The sequence below is a fragment of the Telopea speciosissima genome, chromosome 3 (genome assembly GCF_018873765.1).
Source record: "Telopea speciosissima isolate NSW1024214 ecotype Mountain lineage chromosome 3, Tspe_v1, whole genome shotgun sequence".
NCBI classification, from domain to species: domain Eukaryota; kingdom Viridiplantae; phylum Streptophyta; class Magnoliopsida; order Proteales; family Proteaceae; genus Telopea; species Telopea speciosissima.
Window position 1 is genome coordinate 25,831,604 of NC_057918.1, and position 25,952 is coordinate 25,857,555.

General features: G+C 39.0%; 3 protein-coding genes across 4 annotated transcripts; 1 reads left to right on the top strand and 2 right to left on the bottom strand.

Moving 5' to 3' along the window:
- Positions 1-431: 431 nt before the first annotated feature.
- LOC122654685 (ESCRT-related protein CHMP1B-like) lies at positions 432-24,182 on the bottom strand. Its single transcript, XM_043848895.1, has 2 exons — positions 24,141-24,182; positions 432-1,349 (listed from the first exon to the last, which is right to left on the bottom strand). The coding sequence occupies exon 2, from the start codon at positions 1,316-1,318 to the stop codon at positions 707-709; it is 612 nt and encodes a 203-aa protein (XP_043704830.1). The 5' UTR covers positions 1,319-1,349; positions 24,141-24,182; the 3' UTR covers positions 432-706.
- Positions 6,062-14,598, top strand: LOC122654684 (anoctamin-like protein Os01g0706700). Of its 2 annotated transcripts, XM_043848893.1 has the most exons (16): positions 6,062-6,240; positions 6,619-6,688; positions 6,878-6,993; positions 7,619-7,745; positions 7,827-7,927; positions 8,048-8,139; positions 8,261-8,365; positions 8,450-8,686; positions 12,123-12,255; positions 12,344-12,457; positions 12,550-12,620; positions 12,741-12,868; positions 12,953-13,035; positions 13,344-13,451; positions 13,898-14,056; positions 14,234-14,598. In XM_043848893.1, exons 1-16 carry the CDS (start codon positions 6,067-6,069, stop codon positions 14,345-14,347), a joined length of 1,932 nt encoding a protein of 643 aa, XP_043704828.1. In that variant the 5' UTR covers positions 6,062-6,066; the 3' UTR covers positions 14,348-14,598. The 2 variants fall into 2 exon arrangements, with proteins under 2 accessions (XP_043704828.1, XP_043704829.1); XM_043848894.1 differs by lacking the exon at positions 6,062-6,240 and having other exon boundaries at positions 6,594-6,688; positions 6,878-6,952.
- LOC122655021 (ESCRT-related protein CHMP1B-like) lies at positions 23,502-24,119 on the bottom strand. Its single transcript, XM_043849270.1, has one exon. It carries the CDS (start codon positions 24,117-24,119, stop codon positions 23,502-23,504), a length of 618 nt encoding a protein of 205 aa, XP_043705205.1.
- Positions 24,183-25,952: the final 1,770 nt, after the last annotated feature.

A 25,952-nucleotide genomic window follows, 5' to 3' on the forward strand; every position in this document is an offset into this window, starting at 1 on the left:
AATCAGAGAGAGATATGATAACACTATGGAGGAGGAAGGCATCTAAGAAACATCATTGCTAGAGGGGAGTGGCGAAATGGGGGTGCAGTGGTTAATAGCAAACAATAATATCGGGAAGAAACAAAAGCAATACCAACGTTTAAACGGATATAAGTGTTTCCTGGATAACTTCTGGATATAACAATTTGCTCCAATTTATCACTTTAGTTCCCTGAACAACTTCTGGAGATACCACCTAATGCCTATGAAACTTCAAACTTCTTGAGAAAGTAAAGTAATTTGAAAATTGAAAGAATTACAGATGTGCTTCAAAGCAAACCGGAAATGAACAACCAAGGGTAGGTGTTTCCTGATAGATCGACCAACATCAAAATGCATAAAATTAAACATAACTGACTATCAGAAAATAATCACAGGATAAAAAATAGAGCGAAGCTGCCATTCCCCTTTTAGAAGGATGCTGAGAAAAAACAAAAGACGATTCACATAAACATATTCGAATTTGTTCTGCAGTGAAATACACCACATAATCCGTATACACCAGTAAGAGAGTCTACATTAGAAGAAAAAGGGAACAGAACAGTAAACCACTCAATATATACAGATGTTATGACAGAAGAATTACGCAATTCCGCTAATATTGCATAACAAACACAACAAAACTCACCCAAGTACCCAGGCCAAGTATTGACTCACTTTCACGATCCTACCCCCTGGCCTTGAGGTCAGCAAGGCGTCTGGAAAGGTCGCCCTCATCCACCTTCTCCGAAGACTTGGTCGGAATAGCGTGAGCTGCAGGCTGAGGCAGACCAACAGAGACTTCCAAGCCATAATCATCGGCGACCTGCTGCATGAGGCTGTTGACCTCACCTTCAGGCGTGGAGAGAGATGTGCTTCCAGCCATTGAACTCTCCATGAATTCAGCCTGAACCTCCATATTAACGAACTGCTTCTCGAACTGGTCCATGGTCTCCGACATCTTCTGCAGGTTCCCGGAGGCAAGGGTAGAATCAAGGGATTTAACGATGTTAGCCATAGACTTGTTGATAGTGGTCATCTTAGCCTGGGTATCGAGCCGAGCAACAACGGCATCGAGACGAGAGGATAACCGGAGGTAATTCATCTGTTCGCTGCGCTTACGAATAGCGTTCTCGGCATAGATTCGGGCTCCGTCCATGTTACCCTTCTCGATTGCCTTCTTGACCTTGAGCTTCTCTGCCTTCTCATCTTTCTCGCACTTACGGGCTTGACGTTGCAAGCTCTTAGCAGTGAATTTAAGCTCCATGATCTGGTTCATCAGCTTCTCCGTGTTTCCCATGGCGACTGATCAGTGGATCACGATCTCTCTCGATTTTTCCTTTTCTGGTTGCAATCTTGCGATTAAAGCCTCGTTCTAAACTCCGATTCAACGTTTTGATCTAATTGGACGATTTCCCTCTTCCCCAATTGGGCATTGGAGGGAAACGCGTTAGGGTTCTTTTTCTACTTCCTCCTTCCAGTCTCTGGAGAAAGAAAAATCAGCAAATCAAAATCAAACCGTTCGACCAAAGTTCGGTTTCGGTTTTCATCTGCATCACTTCGGTCTTTTATTGGGTTGGTTTAATGGGTTCTTTCGTAGATCTGTTACTGGTTCAATTTAGGTTTTTTTTTTTTTTTTTTTTTTTTTGGTAGTTTATATATACATTAAAAAAACATTGGCAATTTTCGATTGGACAGGTTCGATTTCAGCTTTTCTCAGTTTCATAAAATACCAAACTGATAAAGGTTTGATCAGATTCGGGTTGAAACGGTTGGTTTTGATCGGTTCAACCAGTTCAGATTGAAACTTGACATTTCTACCACCAATTAATAATGAGACTCAATTTTAGTTTGTTTTATGGGAGAGGGTTTCATATGATGCCAAAGTGCAATTTTGGACCAATAGGAAAGAAAGGTGACATGCGATGCCAAAGTGCAGTTTTACACCTCTCATTCTCTCGGTCTTTGATAAGTTGGGAGGTGCTCTTTTTCACCCTTCCTACGACCGATTTTTTTTAAAACAATTTGTTGAATTTAAATTTTATAAAAATAAAAATTAGTGGTTCTCTTTTCACCAAGTCCAATAGGCAAAAAGCTCCTAGTCTAATCAAAGAATGCTTAGATAAGGTGTTTGAATTTGTCACCATTTGCTTCTCTTTGAAACTACTTTCTATTGGATCGGATCGGATCATACTCCTATCCTTAGCGATTAATCCAAAGCAAAATCTTAGAAAACGACGTGGTGTTGATTTATTGATTAATAGTGATAGGATAAGAATTGAGGATACTCGTAAGATGGTTAGAGAGTTTGCAAATTATCTTCGAGATATATTCACTATCTCTAACCCCCTGGATCTGTCTTTTGTGGAATGTTTTTTCTCCCCTGTGGTTATCTTTGAAGCCTCTCAATCTTTGTGTGTTATCTCTTTGGATTATGACATTAGAAGGGTGGTCTTCTCTTTCGGACCACGAGCTCCAAGTTAACTAGCGGTTGTATCCAATGGAAAGGGTGGGATGGAGAGGGCGGGGGGTCATTTCCATAGGGGGTGGGCAGCAGCCCGCTTACCCAGCCTTTTCCCATCTCATTTTTTGGAGTTTCTTGCTCAAAAACCTTGTAGTTATGGCTGCAAAATTTAGTTTTTTACTTTTTTTTTTTTTTAATATCCCATTGTATGCATTTTTACCAAAAAAACAAAACAAAATAGAAGATGATATTGCACCACAAAAAATAAAAAATGATGAAATATTAGTGTCATGAGAATTGGTTATTTTTCTAAACCTCACAATGCATTTTCATATTCCAACCGTTTGATAGAGAGGACATAATTAAGATTATCTACGTATCAAATTTCAAAGTCTAATTTAATCAAAGACTTCCCCCTTGCATTAGTATGCATAATAATGCTTCTACCAAAAAAAAAAAAGTGCAGAATAATGCATCCCATGGACGTGTACCCAACGTTTTAGATATTTTTATGTTCACTTTTTTTTTTGTTGAGTAGAAAGGGCTATTCATTCATGCGCGCCCAACGCCAAGCAAAATAAATTAAGATACATAAAACAAATAAAGAGCATGATCAACACAAGGTATGGATATACGGTATTCAAAACCAAGGAGCAAAAATTGATCCGGTTTCACATGCCATTGACTGGGTCATCCAGACTAGGGGATGGGTCACAACCACTTTCCTAGATAAAAAGTTATAGACAATTAAAATTGATCGCATTCACATGCGTGCCAATAGAGGGGTCCCATAAGTGCCGAACAATCCAACGCCAAACTGCCCATGTGTGCCAATGCGCTGCCACAACCTACTCTCAAATAGACTTGCCAAATCGACAAGAGTCTGCTGGATCAACGGCAAGAAGGCCACAAGAAACGCTGTCACAACCTACTTTTGAACAGATCTACAAGGATCTGCTGGATCGACGAGTGGAGCTTCGTCTGGCGACAGAAGAGGGATGGTGAAGATTGAACGACGGCTGGAGCTTCGGAGCCGACAATAGTCTCGATGCCACCAGTACCAGGGTCGGCATCATCTGCAAACACACAAACAAAGAAAACAGAAAAACCTCCCTTGTTTGGGAGCCCCTCGGCACGATGGCTAAAAGCTATAACCAACCACAGAGCTGGATAGGGCAAAACGGAGAGCTTCAAGGGAGAGGGAAGGGAAGGTGTATGGCAGAAAGTTTTGACAGTGATAACCATGGTGGAAGCAGGACGGAAGGGGGGCGGTGGAGCAAGGAGGAATGGAGGTGGGCATAGAGGGTGGGAGAGCAGGGTGGAAGGGGGGCGGGCACAAAGGGCGGTGAAGCTGGGTGGAGGCGGGGCATTGATGATCCATGAAAGGGGATGCTTTTCTTGGCAAGTTCGTCGTCATCGTCATCAGGTCATCAGCATCGTCACCGGTGGCGGTTCCAAGGATCATGGCAGAAGGAGCAGAGAAGGAGAAAAGAAGTATGAAATACACGCACTAAGGGGGAGGTAGTACACACACAATGGCGGAGAAAGTCTAACTCATCTTCATCTTGGGAGAAACCCTGACATCGTGGCCGAGAAACCCTAATAGATCGCTTAACTCATCTTCATCTTGGGAGAAACCCTGACATTTATGTTCACTCTCTCATCTCTAAATAGAAACAATAGTATCAACGTTACTAGAATCGGAGGTGGATTCATCGATCCGAAGCGATGTCATGTGGATCCGGTTAACAAAACTGATCTGGCCGATCTAGCTGATTTTATTTAAAAAAAAAAAAATCCATGTGTCAACATGATGGAAATGTGGCCAACAAGTAGTAGCATGATAGAAACATGTTACCACCATGTGATTAAAAGAAAAAAAAACAAGAAGGAAACAAAGCCAACTAGAGGAGGAGGAGGAGGAGGAGGGGGAGGAGGAGAGATGCAAGGGTGGATGTGGGTTGCTGTAGTGGAAGCGGGAGGGGAAGGCGGTGGGGTTGTGGGGGAGGGAGAGGAATAGGGGCATAGTGAGAGGGATCAAGATCGTCTCTAGGGACCCCAGCGCCCAGGGTACTGTTAGGGGGCATCCAACGACTGAGCTGTGCCGCACACATCTCGGTGCACACCTAGGGATGTGTGCGACATAGCCCAACGGCTGGCAACACCCTGGGCGTGCTGGGTTCCCTAGAGACGAGCTAAATTCTAGTGAGAAAGAGAGAACACCTCAAGGAGCTAAAGAAAGGGGGAGAATTGTACCAAAAGGAGGGGGGAGAGAAAGGGGTGAGGAACTAGCTGATTGGGGAGGGGAAGAGACTAAAACATGTTTTCCCCCTCTTTAAACAGGTTCAATGGCTGATTCCTGATTGAACCCAAACCAAGTTGATTGTGGCCGATCCAAACCGATTTAAGTCGATTTTGATCCAAGACTGATCAAGATCGCGATTTCGTTTTTTTTAACACTGCATAATATGGATAGTAAAAATTATGGACCGTGATTTCCTTCAACCAATCAGCCACGGTAAGGGGAATCTCTTGACCACAGGGCTTCAGATGTGTGCGAGAAGTATTAGAAGGGTCTTTTGAAGAACATTCTAAAATCCTATAAGAGTTTGTGAACCCTAAGATAGAAATGGTGAACCTTCCAATATGGTGGAAGAAAACTCTCCAATAACTATTAATAGAAGGGAAAAAAAACACTACCTCGTCACCTAATTCCTGCACATAAATACAAGATTCAACCTCCAATAAGGCCTACCCAGTGCACGAGGCTCCCGCCATTGTGCCATTATACAGAGTCTTACCCTTGTTTTCGCAAAGAGGCTGTTTCCAGAATGAAATGAAAAATTCCATCCAATTAAATAACTCACGCACTCTCATTGACCCCCCCGATATAGCCGTTATAGGATCAGATAGCAATCTCTTACCCTAAAAAATAAAAAATAAGCCCATGATGCTAATGTACATATTCCAACGTATGCGCTCTCACATCCCAGCCGTGGACCGACAATCTCTAACCTCTATTACTCGATTCGATCACCTTATTAGTGAAAAAATGCATTTCGACATGGCACCGATCCCTCTCCCAAGTCCCAACTATTAATATAACCGAATCTGATTCTTTCAACTTCCGTACACATCACAAAAAGTTATTCCGATCTCGAACCATGCTCGAAGAGCTCATCATCCCTTGACATGAAATTTGATTTCACAAAATCGCAGGGTTGGAGGTGTTGAGAACATACAACAATAGCCAAGAGTGCACATGCAGACCGATAATTTTGCATTTAGCAATGGCAAAGAACCCGCCATTTCCCAACAATGTCACCACCCACGTGTCCCCTTCTTCCTGCAACGTATGTGTCTCAACCACAACACCTCCCTTGTTCCTCGATTACTCGAGACCTTCTCTCTTTTTCTCCTGCTGTAGTTCCTCTTTGTTTGTTGTTACTTGGTCTTCTCTTCTTGTTTATTCCTTCTTATCTTCCGAACCGACTAGATCCACTTTACCGCTTAACCAGAAGTTAAAAAACTACGAAACCCATTTGGCCATTTGAGCTGTTCTGATACTTACCTGGGGGACTGAGATGGATAGCCATTCTGAAGAACAGACTGGTTTTGAGATAGCGATTGTGGTACCAAAGAGGAGTTCTAAGGAAGGAGATGATAGCTGTAATTGGGTTGAGTTTTTGATGTTTGAATTGCAGAAAGTGGGATTGATTGTTGAGAAAGTCACTGGGCTTTCAGATGAATTTATTAAGGTTTGATCCTATTATTTCGCTGCATTTGATTTAATGGTGTCTCTGTTCCTTAAATCTTCGAAAGCAATGTATTTATGGGTATTCAAGAACATGCACGGTGTATTAATTGGTGCGGTTTACGGATTTAGAATACATATAATGGTTGTTTTAGAAGAAAAGAAAATGATTTTTTGTCCATAGCTTGACGTGTTTTGCATACAAATTTGCTGTTTCCGACTCTATGAAACAGAGATTTAGGATTTAGAGTTTAATGGGTAGCTATTAGATCATTCTTCTGGTGTATTCCATAAATTCTTGTAGGTACTCGGTTTTCAGGTTTACTTAATACCCATTTACGGTTTTTGTTTTTTGGTGCGGCTTGTTTTGGGGTCCCTTTAGTTGGCAGCACCTTTGGAGACATTGGGGAGAGCTGCAGCTGAGTTGCAGATAAGAAAGCTTACTTCCATTGGTAACAGTCAGTTTCCCCTGTTATTTATTGAATCGAGCTCATTTGCCATCCTTAAGGATGAACATATATTTTTTTGTTTTTGTTTTTTTTTATTGTGGGCAAAATATGTTTATCTCGTCTTGTTTTATTTAGCAAATTTCACCTTCTAATTCTGAGGCATGAGCACACTATTGTTGGTATTGGTTTCAGGAATGGATTTACAGTTTGAATGGGATGAGGTTGATGCATTCGTGAGGCAGCCTGATGGTTCATTGTTTAGTTGGTGTGAGCGGTTCCACTGCTTCCATCACATTATTTATGGAATTGTGAGTCCTTCAAAACTTACCAACTCTTGTCTGTTTTAATTAGAGACAAGAGAAATTGGCTCTACCACCAACTTTCATGTCATTCTTTATCGCTTTTCATTGAACACAAATTTTATTTTCCCTCTTATGGTCCCACATTGGTCAGAGCCTTAGAGGTATCAAACATGGTAACTTCAACTAGTTGAAACTTAAAAACAAATCATTCTTTTTTTTTGTTGTGGGGGTGGGGGGGGGGGGGTGGAGGGGTGGGTTACTCTATGATACATGCTTCTCAAAATTTGGTTCATGAAATCATGCAACAGGAGAGAACTTACTAGGAAGAAGTTGGTGATGGTAGATTCTATAAGTGGTCTCCATAGCTGAAAATAAGAGATGTAGAGCGTCCCAGTGCACGAGGCTCCCACTACTGCAGGGTCTGGGAGGGGCAAATGTACTTACCCCCTGCTTTGCAGGAAAGACTGTTTCCAAGTTTTGAATCCGCAACCAACAGGTTGCAATAGCGCAACTTTAAGAGATGTAGCTGAAAACATATTCCTTTAGAGAAAATTAAGGCATGTGTTTGGGAAATACATTAACAATGGAGTTCCATAGTTATTCATGTTGAATGTCAAACTGAAACTTGCAGGTAAACAGGAAGGAGTCGGTTGTTACTCTAAATTTTGATGGAAAAGAATTTGGGTGGAAACCAGGGGAATCTCTACTAACAATGTTGCAATCTGAAGGTGTTGTCAAACAGGTTTTTCCTCTCCATGGTACGCTCATTCATATGTCCTCCGCCAATTACCGGTGACAAGCTGCAGCTTCTAAAATATGATGGTTTCTTTGATTTATAGATGAAGCAAAGAGGAAGCAGCTCTTAAGGAATTGGGCACTACATTGGAGGGATGTCACACATCAACCGATTGATGAGATTTACTCATATTTTGGGACAAAGGTTGAACATACTTATGGTTCTGGACTATTCTTTCAGTGTTTTGTTTATTCAACTTTTTTTATTTATTTAAACCACGTTGTCTTGACATGTAATAAAAGACATTAAATGTCTTTCATGTAGATTGCAACATATTTTGCTTTTCTTGGAATGTATACACGGTGGATGTTCTTTCCAGTAGCGTTTGGAGTTACTCTGCAGTTGTTTGATTTTGGGTAGGCTACAACTCCACCAATTCCCATAAATGCTGTTATAAATACTGAAAAATTTGTTTTAGCATATTTAGTTTTGTCTTGTGTTGCTTAACCCGTTGTGCTTGATTTGTATCTTCTCTAGATCATGGCAGCTATTGGGACTTCCAATTTTCTTCATATGCATTACATCGTGGGCTGTATTGTTCTTTCAGTTCTGGAAGCGTAAGAACTCTGCTCTTTTAGCCAGGTATTTAGTTATCACCACCTATTTCCTAGCTGTTAGGTCACATTTTCATCAATAAAGGCTAATATCTTTTAAATTCTTGTTAAGATGGCAGAAAAGTTATTTAGCGGAAGTGGAAAGGAACTCCGTCCAGTCCTCTGTGGAGCTCATGAAGAAATCAGGGACCAATAACAAAAAAGAAGCTTTTCAAAGAGATGAGTGGTTTGGTCATCTTCTACGATTCAGAAATGATGCAATTGTTATCTCAAGTATAATTTGTCTCCAATTGCCGTTTGAGCTGGCTTATGCTCATCTATATGAAGTTCTTGGGTCCGATGTGATGAAGTAAGCCCCATAAAAAGGTTATTTTGTTATTAAGCATCAGTGCCATTGAATAATCTTAAGATTACATGCAATTCTTTCATTTGCTACTACTGTAATATGTCTTCTGCAACAATTTTTCCTCTCCCTAATTGGCAAAATCATTGTTGTTCACTAACTTTGATCAATGATTCCATCTGTGATGCAGTACCAAAGAGGGGGGGCGGGGATGATTCCTCTGTGATGGCTCTAGGCTGAATATTTTACTATTTCTTTAACATGCAATCTGGGATCATTTTTCTAACCTGAGCATTCTGTCAGCTAACAATCTTATTTACCATTTGAATATTCAGAGTTGAACAGGGTATTCTTCCATGAATTAACCTTTGAATTAATTCTTAATTTATCTTGTCCCGGACGCCCATTTTTTATTCTTCCACCCCTCTCCTTATGATTTGAGGAATTTCTTTTTCTTCCTACATTTATTTCTCTACCTTCAAGTGCTTAAAAGTAGTCTTCAATAGCATATGGTTGGTTTTTCCTCTCGTTATGTTCTGTAATATTGGTCCCTTCTTTGTCTTAACCATAAGAAGTAGAAAGTGCTTATGATATTCCTGTTTCTTTTCATTTTAAATGTATATTCATCTTCTTTTTTGGGTTTTGGATGCAGGGATGTTTATTGTGTGCTCTGGGTCATAATGAACCATGCTTTCATTTTTATTTATTTTTAATAAAAACTTTTTCAAGAAAAAGGTGCTGTTTAAGCTTTAGAATCATAACTCATGAGAAAAGGTCCAGGTATTGGGTTATCCTTTTCCTACAGATGAAAAAAAGTGTAGAACTCAAGGGTTATACTAAGAGATTCACAATATGATATAAATTCGTACCGTAAACAATCCATCAACTCACATCAAGATTAGTTTCATGATGGGAGATGGAGTCTCCTCATTCTATTAACTGGACAAACAGGTATTGGTTTTCTGTCAAAGTTATCAAACCAATCAATTGTATTCAAGGTGGGTGGATTTTGAACCAGTTGACAATTAGGCTCAATTAAGAAGCAAGAGTGCTATCATATCATGTGTCAGTGGGTTGTGAAGCTGGTCTATTTATGAAGGCAAACTGGTTTAGGAGTTACTAAAGACACTGGTAAATGTAAATCACATGGAAGTGCTGAGGTAGAAACAATCAGTAATACTTATTTTGGCAGCAAATTTGGGATTAGCCATTGGAATATCGTAGATGGATTAGTTCTCAATTCCAGCTTTCTATTTCAAGAAATTAGAGTCCCTGCATTTATGTGGGGATTTTTGCTTTTGCTCATATAGGACATGAGGGTTGTTGTGGATGGAGATCTGAGACTACTTGATTACATAAAATTTGTCATATTGAAGATAGGGATGCAGAATTTATTTCTAATGGTTTCCTTTTTTATGCTGTTAGAATTTTTAATATAAAAACTTTATTTATTTTTTTTAAAAGAAAAAACAAATAGGGTTACACCCCACTATAGCAGCAGGCCTATTGCTACCACAAGAAGTGATGTAAAGAACCACCCTGAAATGTAACTGATCTGACAATTGCAATGAATATTACAGTTTACCCCGAGTTATTTTGTGATTCTAAAATCATGATCAAGTTAAACTGTTGCTCCAAGCAGTCTGCACTGCTAGATGGGCCTGCTAAATAATATGGTCCAGCATGTCTATGATTTGATTAGCAAGTTCTATGGAACAAAAGTTCATTATGAGTTTAGTAAAAAAATGTAAAAATGCAGATTCAGAGGCTGAGGCAACCAACACTGTAGCCAAACATTTTTTTTCACCCTTCAGATAACCTGTCCGGTCAAACTATTCTTTTGTAAAAAAATACCCTAGAGGTTTCCTATTTGATCACTTGATCAATCAGACATTGTCCTGTTCATGGCATAACTTTCCTACTCTATGCAATTTGTTCTGGTTGTCAGTCTGTTGTACTATTAGTTGATGCTCTTATGCTCTGTTTGTTTCACCATTTGAAATATTTTCCTGGAGAATTATTATTATTATTGTTTATTGGGAAAGAGTGTACTTCCTCTGTCTTCTCTCTCTCTCTCCTCATTAAATATACCGTCTCACTACCTGCTACTGGCTTGGCGTGTAAAATTTCAATATAAGCGGGCAGCGTATAGATTCCTCTCCCTTGTTTATATATTTATTTTATACTTTTCTGCCATTTCTCAAATTTTTTTTTGGTGGGCCTGACAAGAATGGTGAGGAAAGACATGCATAGCTTAGGCCTAGTAATAAGTATGCTTTTGAATAAGCTGATTAGAGAAAGAAGATCTATGTAGCCAGCCCCATTTAGTTGGGACAAGGCTGAGTTGATTTGGGGGGCACAACGAGGAAAAATGTTTAGACATGGTTGAGTGAGGGAGAGAATCCAGCCATATGATGGGAGTGGATTCCTCCATGGGTGACAAGTCTATCAATGATCACAATACCACCACTTTTCTGGGAAAAACAACATCCTGCAATGTAAAATGGAAGTTGTTTTCCAACTTGTATTGCATTTCACTAAAATATTTTCCAACCTTTTTTAATCCTTATGCAATTTTGTGTTGGCTTTTTAGAAATCCTGGAAAACATTTTAGTTTTGAAACAAATGGAGGAAATGATTTTTTTTTTGGGGGGGGGGGGGGGGGTGTTTCTTTTTGTGCTTGCAATCTTACTCTATATGATGTTTATCATGTTCTTTCACAATGGATTTTCTTTCATGGATACCGGGAGTGCTCGTACCATTTATCTTTGGCATTACTTCCTTGATATGCACTTTCAGTCATCCTTTGTTTTAGCATAAGTGATTATGATGTATTTTTGGTTTTAGGTTGACTGTTTATTAGCAATGGTATTTTATGCTTTATCAAAATTGAGGGGATTTCTACTTAGCTTGCTGGCTGTATGTTCAGATAACTTTTGGTGCTCTAACCAATAGAAGCCAATCTGTTTCTTCATTCCCCTTTGACTTGGTTTTTTCAGAAATATACAATTGGTTTTTGTACTTTTATGTGCTTGACTTATCATTCTAGTTTCTTTTGTACTTTTATAGGCTTTCATTATAAAATTTTTGAGGATGCTGTTCCCAAGTTTACACACATTTATATGATTTTTCATTGATTTAACTTGTACAATTTAATTAGTTTTCTTGTACTGAATTAGAACTATTTTCTGCAGAGGTTATATGCATGCAACAATTTCACTAGTAGTTTGGTTCAGTTTACATGCATATACCAGTCTCTATTTGAACACTATTGCCACTTTAGTTTAACCTTTTAGGATTGGGCTGTATGGGGCAACCAATAGTTCTGTTCTTTGCTTGCTGTAGTGAAAATGTTGTTTTTTTTGTAATTCGGTTTATGCTGTTGGGTGATTTGTCATGGAGTTCTATTGTGACATTCATGTACCTTTTTGTGGTCTTTCAGGTTTGGGCTTACAGCTTTGTATCTTTTTACAATTCAGTATCTCACTAAGATTGGGGGCAAGGTTTCAGTCGAGCTCATTAAACATGAAACTGACAAAAGCACTGAATATAGGGCTGATAGCTTGGTCTACAAGGTAAAATAATGAATGAGGATGACTCTTTTGGCGTGTCATTTTATTGGGAGCAGTACCTGATTATGAAACTGCACCTCCCTCTTCCCAGGTTTTTGGTCTATACTTTATGCAATCATATATTGGTCTGTTTTATCATGCCCTTCTGCACCGCAACATCATGACCCTCCGCCAAGTCTTGATTCAACGTCTGATTGTGTCTCAGGTAAGAGAGAGAACCAAATTTTCTTGTGTGATCTGATTTATTTCTCTGTTGTTGGCTTTGTATACCTTTGACACTGAATGTCATTTCTCCAGGTGCTGCAGAATATATTGGAGAATTCCATTCCATACCTCCAATACAGCTATAAAAAATATAGAGCTGTTAGGTAAGTAGCACTCCTTGCTGTTTACAATAGGATTCCATTGCATGAATTGGAGAATCTATTGGGTTTATCTTCCATATCAATTACTAGAACACACATTTGATTGTCTCCTGTGTCACAAAGCAAGAAAAAACACGAGAGTGGATCGTCAACAGGGAAGATTCGTCTGGCTTCTAGAGTAGAAAAAGAGTATCTAAAACCAGTTTACTCTGCCAGCATTGGGGAAGAACTTGAAGATGGTTTATTCGATGGTAATGGACCAAAAATTTGAAAATATCAGTTTGTCTGCAATTTCTGATTTCTCTTACTGATTTGAAATCTGAAATCCCTTGCAGACTATCTGGAGTTGACATTGCAGTTTGGAATGATCATGATGTTTGCATGTGCATTTCCCCTCGCATTCTCCTTTGCTGCCTTGGTTAGTAGAATATATATATTTTTTGGGAAAAGGAACACTAACCGGTCTCGCAGTGTGGCGTGTACCTGCGCCCAGACACAGCCGCATGCGAAATGACCGGTGCACCCCCTGGAAAAGCGGAAAGGACCAGGGGTGCGCCGGTCATTTTGCGCGCGGCTGTTTCTGGGCGCAGGTACAGGCTGCGCTGATCGACCGGTTAGCTTTCTTTATCCCTTTTTTTTAATCTATGGTTGGTACCATAGTAGTTTTCTCATGATGGTTATGTTGAAGTATAGAGAAGTTGAAGTATTTGTGATCTTGTGGTACAGAACAATATCACAGAGATAAGGACAGATGCACTGAAGCTGCTTGTCATGTTTAGGAGGCCTGTTCCTCGTCCTGCTGCAACTATTGGAGCTTGGCTGAATATATTTCAGGTTTGTACATGCCATCCTAGTTAGAAACATTTGTAGTTAATATTGAAGGTGCACTGTGTATCTACCATGCTTGCTGGGTTTCATGTTGTAAAAGAAACGGTGAAACCTGTGTTATACTGAGTTCTATATATCATCTAAAGATCAAGTTTCCTGGCAATTTTCTTTTCCTGCTTGTGACTGAAGTTTTTGTATTACAAAGAACTTCCCCCAACCCACCCCCACCTCACCTCTTTTCCAATCAAGAATCTGGAGATGAGTGGTAGACGATAGCTATATTTGGTTAAAAGTAACATGGAATTTTATTGATGTAACAATAAAAGAATTTGAACCCATTGGTTTCCAATCTGCACAATAGATACATTTCTGAAGAATCCATTAATATTTTTTTTAAGCATTGTTCTTTCTTACACACAACATCTGTCTAAATGATTGTGTGGGGACTTCAGTTTCTTATAGTTATGTCAATCTGCACCAACTGTGGGCTTCTCATTTGCTTGTATGATCTTGAGGGTAAATGGAGAATGGAGCCAGGCCTAGCAGCTATTCTCATCATCGAGCACATCCTCCTGCTTATCAAATTTGGATTCTCACGGTTTGTGCCAGAGGTGAAGTACCCTTCTCGTGACCACTTACTGGATACAGGGCTGTGCTCATCCCTATCAATATTTGTCCATCTTGTTCCATTGGAGATATTCCTTATTACTTAGGAAGGCATTATGTAAACAAAAAGCTCAAGGAGCAGGAAAATAGTAACAAATGTAGCATATGTGTTTTTGTTGCAGGAACCTGCTTGGGTAAAACAAAACCGCGTGAAGAATGCAGCACAAGCACAGGAAGTGTGCTCTAAACAACTTTTGAGGAGCATCTCTGAGAGGAAATATAATAGGGATGAGTGAGACTCTACAAAGCTTCAAAGAAAGTTTCTGTTTTCCATTATGGATGCAAAGACATCTTGATTTCCACGTCAAGAATTAGAAGCTGATGCCCTGGGCACTGTCACAGACTCAGTTGGGTAATGATAGCAGTGCACAGGGTCTAATCTGGAATTTTGAAATGGTAATGTATGGAGTCGTCTGTTGTAGATACACTGAAACTGGTTAGTTCTCCTGTGTGTGGATTGTAGTGTTCGAGGGGTTGACTAGTGTAAAGTGTTAAATTACATAGTTCTTCTATATTAGGTTTGGGTGGAATCTTCAAGTTTAATTATGGATCTCATTACATATTTTGAGGTGGTCTTTTGGGAACCATATGGATGGAATTCGTCTCTTTGTGCCTTTGCATAACAATTGAAATCATTAATGGGCGTAGACATAAGGTCGTTTCCTGGAATGCTAAATCAACTAATTGTCGATCCCTTAATGTGCTTTTCATTCTTTAGATTCTGGATGACTCGTTGTCAATGGAGAAGAACTCATGCTTCAATTAATATTGGAAACCAAAACAAACTGATTTCACATTTGATGGGGCTTTGAATGGGTTATGAGATTCATAGTGATAAGGATAATGGTTCTCTGTACATCAGATTACTTTCTGCTTAGAATAAAACAGCTTCAGAAATGAGATTTCAATCCATGAGATTGGGAGCCCAAAGGTACATTGCTCATATTCTTTATCCAAACTAGTTCAAAATACAACCCAGGGTGGTATGTTTCAGTGCACTAGAGATTTCCATTTGATGAGCATTCCTGTGTTGAAACTCTTGATCAAATGGGTATGTTCTCTTCCGATTTTCTCGAGTTGGAAATGCCTTTAACTTTATTGAATTGGTATCAAGTGAACCCATGTTGAAGCCAATCTTTTTCAAGAGTTCATTCCCCTGAATCTGGAAGTGATGAGCAAACCAATGCTGAAAAGACGAAACACTACTCAGAGAAGGGTATACAATGCCTTGTTTTCTTTATATGAAAGAACACAATGCCTTGTTAAAAAGGCTAGGACCCTTCAGAGGAAAATGTACGAAAACTTGCAGAACTGTTAGAGAAGGAAAGCAACAAGGAAGATCCTTGCTTGAAGCCATTTTTTGTAGGATATGAACCTGGATCCATGAGCCTGCCATTCTACTCAACATCACACTCCTGATCAAAGGCCTGAAAGAGAATGTTGTTCTGGGGGAATGAAGTTCAAAACCATGTCTAATGATTTCAGAGCTCATTCAAACTGCTGATGATCATTCTATAGAGAAGGAGAAATGAGAACTTAACCTGATCAGCCACGAGAGCTTCCAAGATGACCACTGACCTGTCGAGCATAACGGACAACAGTTTTAGCCCATTTCTTGATTTCCATTTTCAGTTTGTCAGGATCCAATTCCTTCAATGACTTCCCTGGTTCGATTGTAATCTCCATGAAGGAGAAGCATCTATCGAAGCGTTGGTGCTTCGACGACGAAGAGAGTTTCCTCTCAGCGTCTCTGTCGCTTAGAGCAGGAACATCTCCAGACGACATGGCTGCTATGGAATTTATGTTTCTTGTAATCTTATCGATCAATACTTCTACTACTTTCCAACTTGTAAGGAGTTTGGCATATAAGAAGGCTGTGAACATGTGTGTCTCGCAAGCCAATTCAATTGAATTGACTTTTCAGCAACATACTCTTAGTTGCAGAAGTTTCTTACGAGTCGTCAACCATCTTATACACACTATTGCTATGATAAGTAATAGAAAACCCAATGCATTAAGGGAGAATGTTCTCTGTGCCGCAGCAGGCTGCGCCCAGGCACATGGGCAGCCTGTGCAGGGGACAGGGTGGTCATTGCGCCCACCCCCATGTGCCTGGACGCAGCTTGCGCTGTGGCATAGAGAACAACGCCCCTTAAAAAAAAAAGCCATTTATATAGGGAAAAATGGCACAAGTCACGGATAAAAATCCTCTCGAGTGCCAATCTTGCGGTGCATTGCACTTTGGGTTTGAGACCTCGACAAGTTGTAAGATGCTTCATCCAACGGTGTGAGCTCCATTGACCCAGTTTTTTTTTCCTTTTCGAGCTCGTACAGTTGGATGAAGCATCTTCCACGTGTCTAGCTTTTAGGCCTGAGCTGAAAGGCACCGCAAGATTAAGATTGCAAAGAATTTTTATCCCTAAGCCGCCGAGGTTCCACACCAATTCATAAAGATTTTTTTATTTGTTTTGTGGGAGAAATAATGCCACCTAGTCGTGTGTCTGGGGGTGTACCTACGCCCACACACAACCATATGCAAAATGACCAGCCTGCCCCCATGGAAATGCAGGGGTGTGCCGGTCATTTTGCACTCGACTATGTCTGGGCACAGGTACACGCCCAGACGTACGATCGGATGGTGTTCCTTTTCCCTTGTTTTTTTATCCTTGAAAAAAAAAAAACAATAGAAAAAAGGTTCTCGAACTATCTAGTTGGTTTCACTAGCACATAAAAATAGACCGGTGGATCCAAACGCTTTATTCCATTTTTCTATGTTAGTAGTACAAAAAAAGGCCAAAAACAAGAAACAAAAGCGTTATCAAACGCGACCTAACATCCCTGTGTGTCTCTCTCCTCGTATGAAATGACCTCATTGTCTTCTAATGTACAATATTATGTTGTTGCACATTTAACTTACGAAGTCAAGTGTTTATATTGGATTAGTGGTTTCTTGCAAGGTTGGATTTGAGAAGTTTCGTGACTTTTGTCAAACCCAAAATCAATAAATAAAAATATTATAAAAAAAAACCAAGAAAGATTATACGAGCCAATAATATTTCCTACACCGTCTCACAATGTAGTTTTATATTTCTTTTTAAGAGAGACAAAAAAAAATTAAGAAATGCTCTTATGTAAGAAGGCATGGGAAATGCTTTACACATACACTTTTTCCAAATAAATATTGGAGGTTTCAGGGAGAGATTTCTTTTAAGAGACCAGTTCTAAACTTGTCTTCCACGCCATTCCTTACATGGTTGAAATGTTGAATTGTTTTTCTCATTTAATCATGTTCATGTGTACATCTAATGACTTCCATTGTTACATGGATAACTACTCATAAATTATTTATAACTTGTTTTAGAGAGAAAGAATACCACCCAGTCGCGTAGCGCATACCGCCTTAGTGCCTAGACATAGGGTCGCGCATAATGATCGTCGCACCCCTGAAAAGATGGGAATGACCAGTGAATTATTTATAATTTATTTGTGTTGTGTTTGAAAATCACAAGATAAATTTTGAGCCATCAACTCTTATGCTTTTTTGTTTCCTTTTATAATCTAATCGTCTATTTCTATTCATAGTTAAGAGAAGGCACAAAAATGTCTACAGTATTGGTATAAATGCATGGACATACACAAGATGTGTGCTGACTGATACGAAAAGGGCTATTTGATTGAATTAGACTTGATATTTGATAACTGATTAATCCAAACCATAGTTAGTAAATTCACGTATTATACGCATGTAATATATATTTTCGAACATATTAATTAAAAATACATTTTTAACAGATTTTTCCATAGATACAAAAAATCCGTGGATTTATAGTGACCTGAATTATACATGTTTAATACACGGATTCTATATTATTCGGTAGAAAAACTGTACGTGTGTGAAGGAGGGACTTTGCTTCCATTGACAGAGTCAATAAGGAAGGGATTTGCGAGAGAGAAAGAAAGAAAGTCTTCTTCCACCCATAAAAGTTGCAGAGATGATTTGCATAAGATGAACTTCACAAAAGGTTGCTGAAGGAGATCCCTTAGGAGAAAAAGATAAACCCAACGCAAGGCTTAGAGTGTTTTGGATTTTGAACAAACATGTAGATTACAAAAAACATATCTTATTTTTCAAAATCACTCGATTTGTGGGATTATAATAATATTTTTTGATAATGAGAAGAATATAATAATAACTAATTAAGGATAAAAAGTAAAGTTGCTTAAATAATTTGGATTATTGTGGGATACTTTTCATTATGTGGCTGTGTAGAAACATTCTTTATATGTAATATTTCTTTACCTTTAATTTCAATCATTCCCAACAAAGATACCTTTTAAGTCTTTTTTTTCCCTTCATCCCCTCAAATACATATGTGTTGCATAGTGAATATATGTTCGTATTTTTACTTATAAAGCAATCATATTAAACATGTATCGTTGTTATGTGTATTTAAGTAAACCTAATTTTTGAAAAGTATTATTGCCATCTAAACTAGTTAATTGTTTGTAAGTATTTGTGTATGTTTTATTGTCATAGATCAATATCTTCTCTATTAAATGGTTAGAATAGACATATCATAGATCTACGTGGCTGAACAAATGCTTTGTCACATTGACTAATCTAAATTATATCCTCGATTAAAATTAACATATTATTAATCTAGGTGACAAAATAAATGTTTTGTGACATTTAAAAAATAACAAAAATCATTATGATAATAATAATTCATCATGAACCCGCTAGCTACACAACACTCAGTTAGTCAGGTTGGCACCTCACCTAAACTCATGACTTAAGTGCACGATATCAGATCGGGATTTGTCTCTTGAAATCGATACAATACCAATACGGATCGGATTACATGGTTTTGCCTCCTTAAAATTGGTTTTTGATAGTTTTACCCTTAATCTGAACCGTTTCATTGATGCCAATACGACCCACCGATACCTCAAACCATGCCTATACCACAAGCCGGACCTACGACTTGACTTGATTTTAGCCTTTTTTTAAAGGAAAGTTGAAAGGCGGGATTCGATCACAGGTATTGGCGTACTGGGATTCTGGGAACGAGAGCCGCACCTTTGCACAATTGTGTAACCCAATAACGAACTTGCCATGTTCGTGTTGGGTTTTATATTCAAACAAATATACAACAATAGAAGTTGTTATTTATCTGTCCCAATTCGACTTCTCTCCTTCCGCCTACCCCTACTGCTGTGTGCGCCCTACATACAAGCAAGGCAGAATGTACCGTCTTACCCCTACCGAACGCCTTGCCCGAGCGGGGGTAAGGTAGTACTTTCCACCGTGCTTGTATGTACGTGGGGGCGCACGACAGTACCAGGCAAGCGGAAGTAGAGGAAATTAGAAGAGGTTAAAAGTATTCAAGACAATAAAAGAAACACTGGAGTATATCAACAGCAATAGCTCAACAACTAGGGCATTTAGGTTAAGCTTAAATCAGTCAATTATATCTCTCATTACTCCTATGAAAAAGAACAAGGAGACAACTTCCATAAAAAATAAAAAATAAAAGAACAAGGAGACAACATCTCTAAATTCTTTCTAAGCCCTCAATAAATAATAAAAGCTTAAGCTTGGAGTACAAATATATTAGGAAAATTTATGAAACACCCCCTGAATATGGGTTGAAACTTGGATCATCCCTTAAAATTTGAAAATACTCAGATCACCCCCTCTACACTAACGGTGTTAGTCTGCTGTTAGTTATTAGTGTAAAAGGACTATTTTACCCTTGTACATTGAAAAGACAATTTTAACCCCAAAATCAAGTGAGATGAAGGACTAAAGCGTTTCACCTTCTCTGGCACTGGCACAGGAGCCATATCTTCTCCTTCTCCATCTCCATCTCCGACCAACCTACATCTTCAGTGGTTATGTTCTACCCTCTCCATCTCTCTCTCTTGTAACTCCCGGAGGTGGGTTTCTCAGGCGAAGTCACGATCATTCTTCGATTCTCATTTCTGAAATCTTTAGATGGATTTGAAAATCGGATGTTTCTTTCCCTAATTTTTCAGATGGATTTGTAAACTGAAAGTTTCTTTCCCAAAATTTTCAGATGGATTTGTAAACCGAATTTTTATTTCCCCAATTTTCAGATGAATTTGTAAACCAAATGTTTCTTTCCCCAATTTTTCAGATGGATTGTAAACCAAAGGTTTCTTTCACCAAGCTTGTGCGCAGGTTATTATGTCAAAGCTTTGATCTGGATGTGCTTGGATTGTTAAAAATCGTTTGATTTTGTTTTATTAATTCTGTTTTGGAGCTCCAAAAGCAAGTGAAGGGCCACGTATCAGGATTTAGAACTGTGGATTAGCAATTCATCATTATTTAACTGATTTTATGTTTTTTACCCATGTTTTGATTTTAGGGTTTTATTTGTTGATGATTTGTAAACCAAATAGAGGCAGCATAGGTGCTGCGATTAATAAGATTTGAACCACTGCCACCGCCGCTGTGGGCTCTGAGAGAGATGGAGATGGAGAGTAGGTGGCCATTCCGCTAAATCGTAAGGGTTTTTTTCCGATAACTTTCGCCGGCATACTGGCCGCCATATGAGTTTATCCCTTCGTCGGGAGTTGTAGAGCAAGTGGCCACTCCGGTTAACCGCGATTTATAGGTTTCTACCTGCAATTTTGAAACCCTATAAGTTGCAGAGATTAAGTTGCAGGTCATTTGGGGAAGAAGGAGAGGGGATATTCCCTCTCCGATTCCTTATTTTAATTAAGAAAAAAAAAATACATATTGGGTTTTTAGATCTAAGGGTAAAATAGAAATTATACTCTTCTAAGGGTAGTTTAGGGTTTTCAAAAATTTTAACTAACTGACTTCATTAATTGACTAACGGTAGGGTTGAATCTGAGTATTGGGCTCTATTCCAGGGGGTGATCTGAGTATTTTCAAATTTCAAGGGGTGATCCGAGTTTCGACCCATTTTGAGGGGATGTTTCATAAATTTCCCAATATATAACTATATTAGTCTCTTTACTACAACTCTGGAGTTTTTTGCAAATATATTAATTAATTCCAAAAAATCATCACAAAGCCCAGTTTCCAATCCCTAGGACCTAGCCCACAATTAATCATATAAATTAACCAGACACACACACACACAATAGAAAAAGAGAAAGGAACAACTAATTCTACTACTTCAACAACTATCTAATTCTAACTCCTCATGTTAATTTTGACAAACCGATTGACTTACTTTAGCAGAATTCAGCAACACCTAATCCAAAGTTTTATTGCAACTTTCATGGACAAAATACACTAAAGAAATATATACCATTTAACAATTAGTTATCAAAAGCCCTGACTCCCCCTACCCCATTAATTTTGACAAGCAATTCAAACTCCACTTTTGCTATTATCTGACTGGTTTTAGTAGGATCCTACATCACCATCTGATCCAAAATGTCAATTGTAAAGCACCCTTCATGAGAATGGTGCGCTACAAAACATTCTTCTTCTTCTTCCATCCTATAGCTGCTAAAATTAGAGAGCTATAGGAATTTGGATCGTCTATGGCACAGCTGCCCGTCCTGCCTGTGTTGTGCAGACACAAGGTCGTGCGTAAAGATCGCCTTACCCCCACTCGAACAAGGCATCTAAGAAACATCATTGCTAGCGGAGAGTGACAAAATGGGGGTAGGGTACGTGGTTAATACCAAACAATAACCACCTAATTAAATGAACACAAACAACTGTAAAGCAGCTTTTACTCACTTTTACACTTGATTGATGCAATTTCTAGTGCTGCACAGACGTAGTAAAGCACGCAATGACCGTCTTACCCCTGCCGAGCCCGACTTGACTTGATTTTAGCCTTTTTTTAAAGGAAAGTTGAAAGGCGGGATTCGATCACAGGTATTGGCGTACTGGGATTATGGGAACGGGAGCCGCACCTTTGCACAATTGTGTAACGCAATAACGAACTTGCCATGTTCATGTTGGGTTTTATATTCAAACAAATATACAACAATAGAAGTTGTTATTTATCTGTCCCAATTCGACTTCTCTCCTTCCGCCTGCCCCTATTGCTGTGTGCGCCCTATATACAAGCAAGGCAGAATGTACCATCTTACCCCTGCCCGAACGCCTTGCCCGAGCAAGGGTAAGGTAGTACTTTCCGCCGTACTTGTATGTACGTGGGGGCGCACGACAGTACCAGACAAGCGGAAATAGAGGAGTCGGATCCCCGGTGGATCACCAATTGAAATTAGAAAAGGTTAAAAGTATTCAAGACAATACAAGAAACACTGGAGTATATCGACAACAATAGCTCAACAACTAGGGCATTTAGGTTAAGCTTAAATCAATCAATTACATCTCTCATTACTCCTATGAAAAAGAACAAGGAGACAACTTCCATAAAAATAAAAAAAAAATAAAAAAAAAAAAAGAAGAAGGAGACAACATCTCTAAATTCTTTCGAAGCCCTCAATAAATAATAAAAGCTTAAGCTTGGAGTACAAATATATTAGTCTCTTTACTACAGCTCTGGAGTTTTTTGCAAATATATTAATTAATTCCAAAAAATCATCACAAAACCCAGTTTCCAATCCCTAGGACCTAGCCCACAATTAATCATATAAATTAACCACACACACACACACAATAGAAAAAGAGAAAGGAACAACTAATTCTACTACTTCAACAACTATCTAACTCTAGCTCCTCATGTTAATTTTGACAAACTGATTGACTTACTTGAGCAGAATTCAGCAACACCTAATCCAAAGTTTTATTGCAACTTTCATGGACAAAATACACTAAAGAAATATATACCATTTAACAATTATTTATCAAAAGCCCTGACTCCCCCTACCCCATTAATTTTGACAAGCAATTCAAACTCCAATTTTGCTATTGTGTGACTTGTTTTAGTAGGATCCTACACCACCATCTGATCCAAAATGTCATTTGTAAAGCACCCTCCATGAGAATGGTGCACTACAAAACATTCTTCTTCTTCTTCTTCTTCCATCCTATAGCTGCTAAAATTAGAGAGATATAGGAATTTGGATCGTCTATGGCACAGCTGTCCGTCCTGCCTGTGTTGTGCAGACACAAGGTCGTGCGTAAAGATCGTCTTACCCCCACTCGAACAAGGCATCTAAGAAACATCATTGCTAGCGGGAAGTGACAAAATGGGGGTAGGGTACGTGGTTAATACCAAACAATAACCACCTCATTAAATGAACACAAACAACTGTAAAGCAGGCCTTTACTCACTTTTTACACTTGATTGATGCAATTTCTAGTGCTGCACAGATATTATAGTAAGGCACGCAATGATCGTCTTACCCCTGCCAAACGGCTTGCCTGAGGGAGCCCGCAAGGCAAGGCGTCTAGAGTGGTATGGCGTCCTAATCCACCTTCTCCTTCACCGATGAATCAGTCCGACCAGCATCAGCAGCAGGATGAGGCAGACCAACAGAGACCTCTAAACCACTATCATTGGCGACCTGCAACATGAGGTTGTTGACCTCACCTTCAGGCATGGAGTGAGATGTTCTTCCACTTCCACCCATTGAACTCTCCAAGAATTCAGAACGAACCTTGTTGATTTGGGCTTCAACCTCTCTGTAAACGTTCTGGTCCATGGTTTCCAACATGTTCTGCTGGTTCCTGGAGGCGTTAGAATCTAGGGTTATTACAATGGAAGCGAATGACTTGTTGACAGTAGTCATCATAGCTTGGGTATCGAACCGAGCAACAACGGCATCAAGACGAGAGATTAAGCGGACGTAATTCATCTGTTCGCTGCGTTTACGAATAGCGTTCTCGGCATAGATTCGAGCGACATCCATGTTACCCTTTTTCATTGCTTTCTTGATCTCGACCTTCTCGGCCTTCTCATCTTTCTCGCATTTTCCGATTTGGCGTTTTACAGTTTCTTTAAGTTCCCTGACCTGCTTCATCAGTCTCTTGGCCTTCTCATCTTTCTCGCACTTGCGAACTTTAAGCTTCTTGATCTGGTTCATCAGCTTCTCCGTGTCGATCTATCGATCTCTCGATTCCGGTCCCTGCCTGCAATTGCTAGGTTTCTCACTGCATCCTTCTTAATTTCCCCATTGTGTCTTGTCGTCTTCAATTTCAATATTATCTTCAATGATTGTTTTTCCTTCATCGTTTCATCAATCTTTACATCTGATCATTTTGTATCTATTTTCTCTACATATTTTCAAAGCAATCATTACAAGGGTTTGAAAAACTATTGAAATTAAAACTTTATTGTAGTTTACACATCAAAAGCAGTCCTGTTATGAAGTGATTAACTGAGTGTTTCCTTGATTGAAGGGAGTCTTGGTTTATATTATCCAGAAGAAATTTTGCTGCCTGTGCCAAGGAAATGGGATCTTAAGGGGTATTTTCAAAAATACAAAAATCTAGGAGGGTATTTATGAACCCAAAGTAATTATTCTATTCCCTTGGCTGTTAGCCTTGTAGCACGAACATTGCTGCTATAAATGTAACAGCAAATTTTTTTCCGTATTATCCTCCTTTCCATTAATGTTTTTTACGTTATTTTAGAGTCTGGATCGTCGGATCTTTATCCCCTCCATTCCTTGTCAGTTGTTCTTTGGGTTCAGTGGGTCATAACAAACCATGCTTTTATACTAGTTTGTCGAAAACATCAACTGCTGATTCATCCTCCATTGATGAATATGGTGAATATACCTTAGTTCTTTTGATTTCTCCATTGGATGTGGACGACGAAAGACTATTCACAATCTCTTGATCTTGCGAGCTAACTTGGGAATTTTTTGTTAAAGTTTCAAATTCTCTTGGTCTTCTCTTATATAGATGTCCTTCGAGAGGGCCATACAGATACATCTTCTCTTGAGAGACATCATAAGTAATCATCTCCTCCTAGCTTTGATACCAAATGGTGTAACCATCCTATGGAGTTGCTTGAAGACGGATCGGGAGAGTACTTTTCAAACCAGAGATCCTGGTAGAATGACCTCCGATCCAAATAGTATTTTAGGGATAACTTTGTACTAGAATATGGGATTATGGATTTAGGGTGATTCAAAATGGGTTTTGAAGAAAACAAAAAGAACTACGACTTTGGTTCTTTAAGTTCTTACAAACTAAGAACATAAATGGGTGATAAAGGGCTGTAAAGTGGTCACTGCACAGATCCGAATCTGAGAAACTAAAGAGAAAGTTTTAGAATTCGATGTACATTAAGGTAATGAAAGGAAAATGTTATGGGCTTGGTTTGGGGTTGGAAAAAAGGCCTAGGTTAAAAGATAGGAAGGCTTTTGGAGATGAGTTTAAGGTGATGATAAAAAAGAAATATAGAGAAGAAAAAGTAGGGATGCAAGAAACTTCAAGAGATCTACTCTTCTAGGTGGATCTTTGAAGTGAAACCTTCGACCCTTCAAGGTTGAGAGTATAAGTTCTTGAAGGCTGCACATAGAAGACCTTACTCTTCTAGGTTTTTATAAGATGCAACTTGGCAACTTGAAATTTCATTAAAAAACGATAATGGAATGCCTTACAAGAGAGTTCAGCCAACCTTTATACAGGCTACTTAGATGATGTTAAAAGACTGAAAATCCCTCCCCCCCACCCCCACCCCCACCCCCACCCCAATTACATTGAGAGTAGTTGTTTTAATTAACTCAAGTTGTAGTCCCCAAACAAACTTAGCAAATAACAAGGAAAACAAAAACTAATTTTAGACTTTTATTGAAGTCTCCAAAACTAGAACAACTTTACATGTCTCGATGCAATGCTTTGATGCAAGATTCCATACTTTGATTCTTGTTTCAAGGTGAGTAATGACTTCCAAGGGAACTTCCTTT

Bases quoted from the DNA above. Each gene is read 5' to 3' on its own strand.
- LOC122654685 (XM_043848895.1), bottom strand. From the start codon at position 1,318: ATGGGAAACACGGAGAAGCTGATGAACCAGATCATGGAGCTTAAATTC.
- LOC122654684 (XM_043848893.1), top strand. From the start codon at position 6,067: ATGGATAGCCATTCTGAAGAACAGACTGGTTTTGAGATAGCGATTGTG. The intron at 8,140-8,260 runs GTAGGCTACAAC...TATCTTCTCTAG, and splicing joins CTGCAGTTGTTTGATTTTGG to ATCATGGCAGCTATTGGGAC. The intron at 14,057-14,233 runs GTGAAGTACCCT...TTTTTGTTGCAG, and splicing joins TCTCACGGTTTGTGCCAGAG to GAACCTGCTTGGGTAAAACA.
- LOC122655021 (XM_043849270.1), bottom strand. From the start codon at position 24,119: ATGAACCAGATCAAGAAGCTTAAAGTTCGCAAGTGCGAGAAAGATGAG.